This window comes from Carassius gibelio, chromosome B9 (genome assembly GCF_023724105.1).
Source record: "Carassius gibelio isolate Cgi1373 ecotype wild population from Czech Republic chromosome B9, carGib1.2-hapl.c, whole genome shotgun sequence".
Lineage (NCBI taxonomy): Eukaryota > Metazoa > Chordata > Actinopteri > Cypriniformes > Cyprinidae > Carassius > Carassius gibelio.
Window position 1 is genome coordinate 18,259,394 of NC_068404.1, and position 14,093 is coordinate 18,273,486.

A 14,093-nucleotide genomic window follows, 5' to 3' on the forward strand; every position below is an offset into this window, starting at 1 on the left:
TTAGTGCACGCATCTGCAGAAGTTCTTTCGGGGCCGGGTAACTTTCGGCAACAGGTCGCTGTTATTATTTTGTTTTGGTGTGATGAATTGGATATAGACGTTCCTTGTGCTGAAGGCAGGCAGTCATGAGTCTTTGGTCTAGGAAACAAAAACACTGTGATGCTTGACAGCTGAGCCGTCTGTAGTCTGAGCCTTTGTGTGGAGAAGAATTAGAGCTTAGAGTTTGCGGTTTGTCAGCCATTGTGTGTGTGCAGCTTTGCGAAAGAGAGAGAGAGAGAGCAACCATTTTCCACAAGGATTACAGGTAGAAGCGTAGGCCAGTGCACATAACTGCTATGACTTCACCCTCATTGTGCAGATTAGGGCGTAAAATCCACTCTAATGAGGCAGCGGCAAGGGGAACGATGGAGGAGCAGAGAACATGCAACTTCTGGGATACTGTTGCCAGGGTCACCAGCCACCAGCTGATCCTGTTACGAGAGGATCAGATGTGTCTGTCAGCCCAGAGAGGGATTGGGATGAGAGGGAAGGAGGGAGGTCAGGTGGCAAAAGAGAGCAGAAAGTTTCATTTGCCTTTCTGACTGTCGTCAGTGCCCCACAGTTAATTTGGCCACATATTTTAGCCCCGGCACCTTGTGTCTTCTGACTGGAAAACAAGGCTGATCCCATGCTGAGAAGCAGCTTTTATTGGGATTGTTTTAGCCTGGTGCCAGGAGGAGGTGGGAGGGCAAGACAAGGCCTGGAAATGGGATAAATATTGATGACTCCTTGACCGTTTATTTTTCCACCGTCTTCCGAACTTATTTCATGTTTATGCATCACAACATTGATTTCTTTTTGTTGTTTATTTTTTTATTTAATTTTTTTTAACCTTCTGTTTCATCCACTCCCTCCTACCCCAATCCTAAATTTAATTTAAAAGCCCAAACACGACAGTTCCTGGATATAGTTTGCATATTAAAAAGATGCTGATTATCGCAGAGTAGATACACAAATCTTTAATTTTGTGCATTTTAGACACAGCTTCTGCTGTTGCTGCCAGACGCTGGAAATAATTGTGAAATCTGCATATTGAAAGAGTGCAGTTGACAGTGCTAGTATGTGATGTGGAGGGAGTGGGGGTTAAATTGGACAACATATTTATCCATGGTGCCGTGTCCAGGGCTGTTTATGAATGCATGAAACATTCGGGTTCAAAGGCTTAAATTCGATGCTGTAGGAAACAGACAAAACAAAAGAGAAATCTTTGATTATTTTGTTTGGAAAGGACTTGTGTTTTTTTACAGCATTGTCTAAAAGGCTAGTTTGTTTTTGTTTCCATCATTTGATTTCACAGACCCTTTAAAGTGAGGTTTTAAAGAATATTTGGCCTGTTGGTTATTTTGTCAACGCGAGTTAAGATGAAATGCTGGTCTTTTTGTTTTATCATACAATGCAAATGCATGTTGCATCATAGGACTGGTGCACTTATTATTTAAAATGTCACCAATGTGATTTTACCCAGAGTGAACACAGTGGGCGGTTAAACGAGTACATTCTTAGTTTGTGTGGCTAGCTTACAGTATCATTATGAAAAATATAATAGCTACTTATGTCAATGTTAAAGTCGTGCAGTAAATCTTCACATCATGCCTCCTGGTTAGCTGGCATTTTGAAAGTGATGGTATACGACCCCATACATTCTTAGACCTCCTACTTGGGGTCTAATCTCAAGTTTAGAAGAGGAAAAGGAACATCTGAGATGAAATAAGAACATCTGAGAAATGCTACTTATCAACATTTTTTAAATGCAACAGTGCAGTTTTGTTGGACAGTAATGGAGCTACAGCTGAGCAGCCAACGGATGTCCAACGAAACCACCAGAGGTTTTTGTGTTCTCTCTTGGTCCTCTTATATAGGGAACCCAGACTTAACATTTAATGAGGACCAGGCCTGTCTAGAAGCATATAAAAGCAGCAAAGAGCAGAAAACCTCAGAACTCTCACCAGTAAATCCACTAACTGCTAAGCTAACCGCCCTGTTATTTTAGCCTTTCAAGTCCAGAAAAGTGAGGACTGCAGGAATGTTGTCTACATCAGGCATTGCTGAACTTATAAAATGTATATCATAGTTTAATGACAAGGGGAAAAGCTGGACAAATGTAACAATAAAGTGGTCCAGATTGCGTATCTCGGAAGCTCTGTACAGATCTGGCCAGGAAGGCCAGCCCTCTCCAAATGGTTCCAGAGCTGCCATAGTGCCGTAATAACATTTATTGCTGCTTGTTTTTATTGTCCATGGTCTGTGTTGCTTTTTATGTGAATTATTGTACACTTAATATTGGCCACTTGAGTTACTTTGGTACATATTAATTTCTGGGTTTTCTTAGCTAAGTGCGGATCCAAATAAGAAGTGGGCAAATCATGTAATCAAATAAATCACTGGGAGATAAGCTCATTTTCCTGCAGTGACTTTCGTGAATCAATTAGTATGTTGAAAGTTGGTATAAAAATCTCATTATCCATTGTTTAACAGGATTCCAGTTGGTTTATAATGTGAGAGTGGTATGCCACAAAGTTTTATTACGTTTAATGGCTAAGTAAGCCAACATTTCAAACTACTGCATTAGCTAATACTAATTACACATGCAGTGTTTGCATTGCTGTTATATAGTATCAGTACACTGGATTACAAGCCATGTGGAAAAACATTTAGTTTGCAATCATTTTATTTAAAGAAAAGACAAGATGTAATTTCTATGTGTGATGTGCTTCAGAGTGTCTATGTGAACAAGAACCTCATTCGAATAACGCAGACATTTATATTTTTTTTCCTTTGGTTGGTCTCTGTCAATCAGTTCCTCCACCTGAGAATTAAATTCCCAAGTCAGAATGAATTATGATACTCTGTGCTGAATAAAGACCCCTTAAAATGAAATGGATTTGAAATGTGCTAAGTGGACTTCGAACCACTGACCTAAGTAATTTAAATAGGGTTTTCTATGTCTATTATCTAATTTATATGTTATCCATTCATTTCCATTTTTACTGTAATTATATATATATTTTTTAAAGAATAACGTGGGAAATCATCTACAAAATCCAAAACAAGAACTTTAGATTTTCTTTTTCTAACATAATATATTCTCAATTTTAAAATTTTAAAAAAAAATTCTAATTAAAATCCACAAAGAAAAAGTTCATGCAAAATCATTCAAGATCATTCTGTTTTACTCCTACATGTCATTCCAAACTTGTTTGCTGTATTTCTTATGCAAAACGGACTATTAGGGCCCTAAAAATAGCTCAGGTTGCCATTTAATTTCATTTTATGGATAAACAATACCTCATTTTTAAAAGCAATCTTCTTTTGTGTCTCACAGAAGAAAGTCAGTCATACATGTTTGTAATTACTTCAGGGTGAGTAAATAATGACAGAATTTGATTTCATTTTAAGGTGTCCTTGTTACATGTACATCTTATTATAACAATAAATTATGCATAATTACATGCAACTAGCCCTAAGCCAAACCCTAACCACATGAGTACATGTATTTAATTAATATTCCTCAGTACTTAAATGTATAATTGTACTATAACAAGAACACCTTAACCGACTTTTTATTTTTGGTACACTATTCCTTTAAAATCGATAAATATACTTTAAGAAGAATGAGACCATGAGAAACACATTTGTTCTTCAGACATGATCATCCGTTTGTGTCTGTATTATCGTGCAACTCGTATGAAATCTTTTATTAGAAGCCTGATGGTTATGCATGTATTAATATGACCATGACATGGACGTGTGCGTGTGCGTGTCTACAGCACATGAACACACAGCCAGCGTCCTCCCCTGCTGCACACACATCATCACGCTCTCTCGCGTGAGAGGCCAGCCGCTTGGTTTTCAAAGTGCCACCCTCGGAGAACACCAAAAAACCTTTCCAGAATTTACCGACTTGTCTTTCCCTCCTCTATCTCCTTCAAACATAAAAGAGAGAGTAACAACTAAACAAAGCAAACTCCTCTCTTTCCCCATGGCAGCTAGGTTGCAGCAGAGTGAAACCCCTACTGTGTTTAAAAAGGCATAGAGGGAGAGCAGCGCTGAATGGCGTTTCTCTATTAGACCCCTTGTACCTCCGTCAAGCGATCTGCTCCCGCTCTCTTTCTCTCTCTGATAAAGATCCATCAAGGAAACCCCTCTCTTCCCCCATGGAGGTTTCTTAATTTTTTTTCCCTGCTTCTTTATGAAATCTATTCTTTAATTACGAGTGCCATCATTTTGTAAGCCTCCTACTTACAAGATAATTTATTTCTTTTTCAAGTGCTCACTTAAAAAGGCTTTTTAACATTTTCACCCTGCAGCAGTATGCATTGAATGTAGAAGATTTAATTTGGATCCTCCCTCCCCCTTTTGCCGTACCCATTTCTTCGCCAACCCCCTACACACGTACATGCATAATGCCCTCTACCACCTCTGCAATTGTTCTATCCAATTTCGCTGTTTGTATTCTTTATTGCCAATCCGGGTACTGTAAGGTTTGGGGGTCTTGAGTAATAGCAAGTTCCTCCCCTCTCTCTGTCTGCATTGAGTGGTTTTGCATATCTCCTCCTCCTCCTTCCCCTTGTTGAGCTAGTGCCACTGACCAAATCCGAACACTATAGTATTGCGAATCCCTGCCGAGACTCTGTGTACTTAGGCCTGCAAAGTGCTCGCAGCCATAACTACCTGAATTGCTTTTAATTGCCTGGTATAGCTGCATCATCTCAGTCGAGAATATGCTTGCTTGGTTCTTGAGGGCAATTGTAAGCGTGAAGGATTGGATTAAGTGGCTATTGAAGTGACTTTAGCTTCTTTTGACAACAAAGAGCAAAAGAGAATACTTCACCCCTTCACTCCCCCCTTAAAAGATTATGCTACCTCCTTCTTTTTGTCAGGGTGGAAAGGAATACAGTCAACTAATATGGTCCCTTCATGTGCAATCATAAGGAACCGACAGGCGAAGACTGTTCCCGGCTGTAATTAGTTGTATGTGATACCAATTATTTGGCGCATTTATTAACGCTAATTGTTTGAACACCCCGACATACCGAAAAAACAATTAAAACGTGTCTGAGCCATAACAGTGGTTATTAGTGTGTGATAAAATGTGGAAATTAAGCCATAAACACACACCTCTATTAGCCCTGACACAGGGGAACGGAAATCTGACAGCTTCTAGAACTCATTTACCAGACAGATTTGTGGTCTTGTCTTTATTTTGCTGTGTTGGGGTATGTAATCTCTCCCAAGTCTCTTTCACATCATACTGGCTTGGCCCTAAATAGATTTATTCAGCTGTGCTTGCTAAGCCATTGTGAATTAGCATTAGAGAAGAAGCGTTTGCTCTGATGTTGTCGGAGATAACAGCCTCAGGTCAGCAGTGCTTATCCATTAGAGGACTGAAAGGAAAACAAACCTTGTTTCTTCAGTTTGTAAAGATTTGGAAGGGAAATTGAAGTTCAGGATAAGTGCCTGAGATTAGCCAGAGGTTTGTTACATGTGTGCAGGCATAAAGAAAGATCAGCAAACAAATGAATGGCTACAACGGGTATCTAGAAGCCAACGCTTCACAAATGACATTATTTTAAGTTTAAAACACATTATCTAGTTTAAAACGCATGTTCTTAAAAATGTTACTCTTTGCATTCATGTTGGTTTTGAATTGCTGTTTTCGAGAAAGATTTAGGCTTATTGACTCTAACCTGTCATGTGGTTTAACTATCAAGCAAAAATTATGATGATAAATTGTCCTGAAATACATGTAAAACTATGCATTATAAAAATGAATTTTTTTTAATTCTATGAATTCTATTAAGGTAATTTGTATATATATAAGGTGAAATATATATTTTTAAATCATGAGTTATTTATTCATAAATATAAATGTTTTTGTGCAGTATTACCAAATTATTTTACAACATTGCCATGTCATAAAACATCAAATTATCTGATATTTACTATGCTTACTGACCTTGACACAGTCATGAGGTTTTTTGTTGTTGTTTCTTTTGCTTTTCCAAGAATTTCATTGTAAATTAAAAACATGCTTCTCATAGGTGTACTGTAAGTGTGATTTTAAGTAAATTAATAGATTGGATAGAAAATTTGCTATGTCATTGACCCATTTTAAAATATTTATCACAAATGTTTCCATTTTCTCAGGGGGATAAGTCGTCTACTTTTATTTGCAGTTCCCTGGTGTCAGTCGAGCCAGCGTTCCCACCATACTCCTGGCACCTCTCTGAAGTACATACCACGCCGCGCCGTCCTGTACGTTCCCGGCAATGATGAGAGAAAACTGCGGAAACTAACTTCTCTGGATGTGGACTGTGCCGTTCTCGACTGTGAGGATGGAGTCGCCCTCAACAAGAAGGTACTAACCGCCCTAACCTCTCATTCTTCTCTTAACACCTGACTCTGTGAGACATAATCACAAAATCCTCATCATTTAAAGCTCTCTTTTAGCCAGGTGCTGATCCTTAATCACTCCAAAGAAAGCTACCTAAGCGCAATGCTTAAAACAAGCACATTTCCGTCCCATTATGTGCCAATAAAGGCAAAAATGCCCCCCTATCACATTCACTTGAAACAAGGTGCCCACTTCACACTGAGCAAACAGCAGGACTTCAGCAGATGCTGCAGGTTAAAAGCATTCTCGACCCACCCACACAGCCAGCCAATTGGCCCTGTTTACCTCTCCATGAAATTGTGATTGGAGCAGGAGCTAAAAGGAGAACCGGTAGAAAGGAGTCAGCGAACAAAGGTTTTTAAGTCATGTTAATAAAGATGATTGATATGGCCAGAGGCTATTCCTGCTGGAGTGGGAAAAACTTTGAGAGGCAGCCTAAACGTTGACCCCTGAAAAAAAGGTGATGGATCCCAATGTTTTCCAACACCCACTAATTTCTTTATCACATCCAAGTGGGTGAAAAGGTTTTAAGAAAGTATCCACTAAAGCTATCTTTGATGGCTTTTAAGTGTCAAAAATGTACTCATAGGATAAAAACATAATGGCATTGTTACCATGTAAGACCTTAGCATAATGGTATGTATCAATGTTAATGTTGTTCTTAAATGAGAAGTATAATAGATAAGATTGCTGAGCCAAAATTCAGTTATTCTGTCAGGTTCTGCCCGGATAGGATTATTTTGTTGAGGAATATTAATGCTAGGTGATCTGAGAGGGGAGAAAATGGCATTAGAGAAGGGTCTCGGGTCCCCTCTCGGAGCCGAGTGGCTTTCTTTTCGCTAGCTCATGTTCCTGTCAGAGCTGACAGAATTAACACTCTCTGTAGTCTCCCAGATAAAAATGCTAATAACTCACTCTGGAAAAATAACAATGTACTTCACGAAGAGCCTGAAAAATAATCCCATTGCTCCTCAGCTGTTTGATGGTATAAATCTGTCAAGACTACAAGCACTTACAATACTTCGTACAAAACGCAGTCAATTTTAAAGACCATATGTTAACTTTAAAGGGCCTGGCATGGTATGGGGAAAGCTGTGATCCATTATTTATTTGCTAGCACGCAACTGCGTAATGTAAAAATGAGTTATTAACTCAATAATAAAACACAATTCTCTCCTCTGCACCCGCACTTTCACTTCCCACACTCTCAGCTGTTTTCCCCATCCTGGCAATTGGAAATCCATGGGGGTTTGTGTATACCTATAGATAGATAGATGTTTTATTTTTCGTGCTACTAAATGAAACTACTCCTGCAGCTCAGTAACTCTTTTATGGGGCGTTGAGGAGGATGGAAAAGTACTGCATACTGTACACATGCACAGGTTCTGAGGACTTTTTTTTTCTTCATCGAGACACTGATTTAACCAAGGTGTTCCTGTAGTACTTCAGTGCTCTAATGCATTCAGATTGTGTCATTATTAAAAATGATTCAGTTGTGCATAGCTGATCATTGGTAGAATCTTTGCTGTAAAATTCTAAATATTACGTAGTTGGGCCTTTTGTAAATTTTATTAGAAAGGGAAAGGAGATGGTATAGGAAATAATAACTAGAGGGTTGGAAAAGCTAGATTCAAACTTGCCTGATATAAGAAAGCATAGGGATGCAACCATACCATATTTTCAGAACCGATCCGATACCAAAATTTCTGATTATCTGCCAAAACTGATCCAATCCGATACCAGAGGTTTTTTTTTTTCAATCAATGTAGAATTTCTGTAATTCTGTGTTGACCTGATCATCACTCTTTTGTGTTAATCATACACTACTACATTTACACAACTTCATTTTAAAGGGGGGGGGGGGGGGATGAAATGCTCGTTTTCACTCAATATCCTGTTAATCTTGAGTACCTATAGAGTAGTACTGCATCCTCATAACTCCAAAAAGTCTTTAGTTTTATTATATTCATAAGAGAAAGATAGTCTGTACCGATTTTTCCCGGAAAAACACGAGTGCCTGGAGGCGTGACGTGTGGGCGGAGCTAAAGAATCACGAGCGCCAGTAGGCTTTTGTGTTGAGCACGTCTGGAAGTTGTGACACTGTGAGGACAAAACCAACCAAAACAAACCATGGCTAACAGTCAGATTCAGCGTATATTTATGATCCAGAATCAGATCCAGAGGCTGAAATTCAACAAGAGCAGCAGCAGCAATCAGTCTCTATGTGGTATGTACTGAAACTGTATATATTTGCTTAGCTTAGCTTAGCTTAGCGGTTTTGGAAAATGACTAAGTTCCACTTTCTTTGTCGTCTTTTTTTTTTTTTAAGCTGTACATGTGGAAAGTGCAGTTTGATGACAACATCGCATATTGTTTACTTGATGTGCTTACACGCGGATAGCTAAGTTAATAACACAGAGATATTTGAAGCAGTTTTACTCACCGCATTCGGTTCCAACACACGATCGTGACCCTTTTTCGTTGAGACTGCATTATCCTTAAGAAATAAACGATGTGCAAATCCGGCGTCAAACAGGACCTTGTTTGTAAAACAAGCATCTTCGAAATGCAGGGGAACAAACACAAACACTTGCACAACTCCGTTGATGCTCTGTAAAAATAAACTCCATCCACTGGTCCCTTAATGCTGTTTCTCTTTTGGTAATCTGTGCAGGGTTGTCTTGCCCTGGCAACCAAAAACACACTCCTTTTGTGACATTTCGCGACGCTCTCGCTCTGATCAGTGAAGTCTGTTGTGCTCTCAGTGCTGTGCTATACGGGAGCGCGTGCTCTTCTTCTTCTCTAGTAAAGAGCACGCGCTCTTCCGGCAGACGTGCCCTCAGGACCCATATAAGGAAATTCCGCTCCATCTAACGTCATACAGAGCCATACTAAAAAAAACTTTCCGAAACTTGTGACAAACCGGAAGTAGTATTTTTGGAACAGAAATACTCCTTCAAACGTACAACTTAATTTTTGAAACTTTGTCCATGTTTAGCATGGGAATCCAACTCTTTAACATTGTAAAAAACTCAGTATGCATGAAATAGCATTTCACCCCCCCTTTAACATGGGCTCAAAAAAAAAAGGCTACGCATCCCAGACAGAGTGTGTGAACCTGGAGTTAGGCATGTCTGCTCTCAGTGCTCTGCTCTCGCGCTCCACTCAGGTGCGCTGCATCCTGATTGGTTCAGATAACATACTGCAGGAGGTCAGGGCTGCAGAAAATCTTGCTATAAGGCGATTTAGAAATCGCGCACACTCAAATCGCGATTTTATTTCGATTATTCGCACAGCCATACTTTATAATGTTTTTTGTGCTTTTTCGTGGATTTCGTGGAACAATAACACAGAATAGTATATGCACAATATCAGATTTGGATCAGTCTCGTCTGACCAATACCCGATTCGCAGAAAATGCCAGTATCGGAGCCGATATCGATCTCAAGTATTGGATCGATGCATCCCTAAGCAAGCACCATAGTTTAATGTGTCAGAACATATGCATTAGCCACTAAGCCACAGTTCCAACATCAAACCATTTTGTTTCTAAATGAATATGCCTATCTAAGCCTACAGGTTAGATAGTGAACTAAGTTAAAGGGATAGATCACCCAAAAGTGAAAAGTCGTTAGCTAACCTTCATATTGTCCCAAAACTGTAAGACATTCTTTTTTAAATGTATAAAATAAAAATTGTTGACACTTTACTTGAAGCCTTAATGTGGAAGGGTATAATGCATTGTAATTATTCATAATGTGAGTCGTAATACATTATATCTTGTTGTAAATAGTATAACCAAATATAAAATACATAGTATAACAATGAATTGATAAGTGTTATAATGTGTATAAAGTGTTACTGTGGCTCGGTGGTAGAGCATTACATTAGCAGCGCAAAAGGTTGTGGGTTCAATTCCCAGGGAACACCTTAGGTAAAAAATGTTAGCCTGAATGCACTGTAAGTCGCTTTGGATAAAAGCTTCTGCTAAATGCATAAATGTAATAATGTATTATATGTGGTTACCACTGTTCATGAGATTGTACAATGCATTATAAGGTGCATTACAAGGTATAATTAATGCATTAAAAAACTTTTATAATGCATTATACCTAAGGGATTTAAGTAAAGTGTTATGGAAATATTTTGAAGAAAATTGAGTTCAAACAAACAAATAAAAAAAGTCACAAGAAAGTCAGTCATACAAGTTTGGTACGATGTTAGGGTAAGTTAATGGTAACTTAAGTTTTAATTTTGATTAAATTATCCCTATAACTGGTGGAAGAATTGTTTATTCTAATTCTTTTTATGAAATTTGAACTTTAACTAATTATTTATTGAATACACATGCTGTGTTTCAGAACCTACAAATGTTTTTTTTTTCTTTTGTATGTATTTTTAAACGACGTGTTGTATGTATTATATGATTTTTAGAGTATTGTGCTGTTAGCTTAGCAACATGCTAACGTCAGATGCCAATCTTCCACGCAGAGCACTACTTGTGTGCCACAAAGAGTTGCCGCCTATGTAGAGCATTCTGAATTAGTCCCTTACGACTTTTTCTTAGATTCTGGGAAATTGTAGGGTCATTTAGTTATTTTTCATATTGTTGTCCTTTTATACATATAAACAAATGCTTAATTGTGTTAGAATAAAAAAAAACATGGCAGATTTATGTTGTACACTAATAAATGAGGAAATTGATTAATGAGAATTGTTTCATTGTTTTGAATTGATGATTGAATTTTGTCTGTGTGCCATAAGCATCATTGTTGTGACCCCCCTACCCCCTGCCCCCATAGCAAACAGTGCCAATCCTTACCCTGTCCTGCCCGCTTGGTGCCATGTGACAGAAGGTTCAGACTTCTCAGTGACTGCCACTGCCACTCAGGACCAAGGCTTAACTCACACACTTAGTATTTAAAAATATCTCTCCTTGCTGATAAGGAGGGGTAGGAAGTCGTCCTTTTCTCTCCTCCAGCAGGGGCTGATGGCTACACCTGTCTTTTTTTCGCTCCGGGGGCGAGTTTGTTTATTTGTGTGTTTTGTGGCAGAGATGCCCTATAGACTGCAGCTCAGTTTGGGGCATTCCACTCAACGGCTCCTTTCCCCCCTCTTCTTCCCTGCCTGCCTCCCCTTTCTCTCTGCGGCAGCCTCGCTCCGCACTGCCCCCCTCCCAGCTCCAATCCCTGGAAGTTTGGAACTAATGAACTGACTGCTGAGCTGCCGCCACGGAGCTTGGTCCCAAACTATACTGTACTTCACACTCGATTTATTCTCCAGATGGCAAGACTACGCAGCCCTGCCGGGAGGGGCCACCTCTTCCACTGAAGTGTGAAAGTGGACGGATGTTGTTTTCGGATCCTCTGTGATCAGCTCCAAGCTCCCTCAAACCACCCGGCATGTATGTAGAGAATAAATCCCCCTGCTAACGGGCACACTCGAGCTGTGATGGCTGTCTGTATGTTTGTGTGTGTGTGTGCCCTTGTTGCTTTTGCTGAGGTGCAGTGTCACTGGCATTGGCACTTGTGTTATCTGATGCACTCACCGGGTGGTGGTGGCTGATGCTTGGAATCATGACAGTTATCCCTGCTCTTTTTTTTCTTTTTTTTATACCTTTCTCTCCCTCTTGTCTCTACACTCCTACCCTTTTCTACTTTAGTCAGCAGAGCTAGTGAAAAACATCTTGCCGCGCAACAGGTTCACTGGTTCAGCAAAGTCTGATGGAGATGTGTTTGCTCCTCAGAATTTAGATTGCTTTGTAAGATCAAGCTGCTTTAAATGATGGATTGGTTTCAAATATTTAACCTGCAGCCAAACTACATTTGAAAAAGATAGCTACATTACAAGCTGTTACTAAAAAGTTAAGCAATTTGTTAACACAATTTTATATGTATAACATTTTAAAAAACAATTATATAATTTTGGATAATTTGAATTGGTGTAATTTGACTGAAAAATTTGGAGTTTGTAATATATATATATATATATATATATATATATATATATATATATATATATATATATATATATATATATATATATATATATATATATATATATATTAAATGTGAACAGATAAACTTAAAAACTTTGGGATCAGTAAGATTCTTTTTTGGTCAAAATTGACAGTAAAGGCATTTATAATGTTACAGCAGTTTTATATTTTTATTTCTTTTGAACTTTCTATTCATCAACAAATCCTGACAGGAGACCTCAAACTTTTTTCAATAATAATAATAATAACAACAACAACAACAGGTTTACTGAGCATCATACCAGCATATTATGATGGTTTCTGAAGATTCTGTGTTATACTGATGACAGGATTAATGGCTGCTCAAAATTTAGCTTTGCCATCACATTATTATATTACATATAGAATGTATCCAAAAAGAAAATGGTAAAATTATATTGTAATAATATTTCACAATACAACAGTTTTTTTTTTCTCTCTTTATTTTTGATCAAAAAATTGCAGCATTGGTGCACGTAAGAGACTTTCAATAGCCTAAAATGGTAATGACCCCAAACCTATAAACAGTGGTGTAAATCAAGCTCAAAAGAAAGTTAATAGCACAAAGATATTAATTGACTGTAAGTGTGTGATTTCTAAGAGCTCAAATGTTTCGACTTTGTCACAGCAGACTGTCATGTGTCTATGTTGTGCCATTTGTTCTTTTCCTTATCAGCCCTGGTGGTGGCAGTAGATGAAATGATTTGGGGAAAAGAAAAGTCTCACATGGCTTATATTTTAACATATGCAATCAGCAGTTCATATATCAGTTGTGACTTGCAGTGAAGATCCATAGCAGTGGCTCCCATTTCTGTTCTCTAGTATACATTCACAAGTACAGCGTGCATTTTCTGTTTGTCTGGACTGGCTTAATAATACACTATTGTAGTCCTATATTTCAATCTGAGCTCATTTGAAAGTGTAATACTTTGGCTTCCTGTCAACATTCCCAATTTACCATAATCTATGCAACCAAATGTTATCTGATATAGAAGCTTAAAATGCAGTGCCGGCATTTTGAAGTAATCTAAGATTTCCTCCGCCACACTCTCACTGGGTCGGTTCAAAGAGGGAGTGCCACAAGGCATTGCAATAGTGTAGATTTAGTGAGCGTTAGTGTAGTCCACATCTCAAATACTGCAAAATAATCAAATTTAGCCTTTGAGCTCATTTGAGCTGGGAGGTTACTGAAGAAAGCTGTCCTGGTGCTCATGGGTGGCTTTTGGTGTGATGATCAAATGTCAGCATTTACTTATCCTCATGTCGTACAAACCTGTAAGACTTCCTTTCTTCTGTGGAACACAAAAGGAGACGTTCATCAAAATGTTCACGCTGCTATTTTCCACACAGTCAAAGTACATGATGCCCACATACAGCAAGCTCCAAAATATGTGAGCATGCTCTATGTGAGGAAAAGGCTGAAGTTTAATCACTTAATGTCACATTTGAAAATGTGCATATTAAAATGCTCACTAAAATAAAACTTACTGTTCTTTTTATTTTTGTACCTTTTGTTATACGAAAAGGAATAGCTGGGAAATTCTGCTAAACTTATTTTGTCGTGTTCCACGTACGAAGGAACATATTTTGACTGACATGAGGGTGACTAAATGATTACAGAATGCTTATTTTTGGATGAACTAT

General features: G+C 38.4%; 1 protein-coding gene across 1 annotated transcript in view; it reads left to right on the top strand.

Annotated features, from left to right (window-relative positions):
• Window positions 1-14,093, top strand: part of LOC127965344 (citramalyl-CoA lyase, mitochondrial-like) — a 56,579-nt gene that overhangs the window by 23,317 nt on the left and 19,169 nt on the right. Inside the window, exon 2 of the mRNA XM_052566116.1 lies at window positions 6,187-6,397. Within this exon, the coding sequence (XP_052422076.1) occupies window positions 6,187-6,397 (211 nt within the window). The remainder of the gene's footprint in view (window positions 1-6,186; window positions 6,398-14,093) is intronic.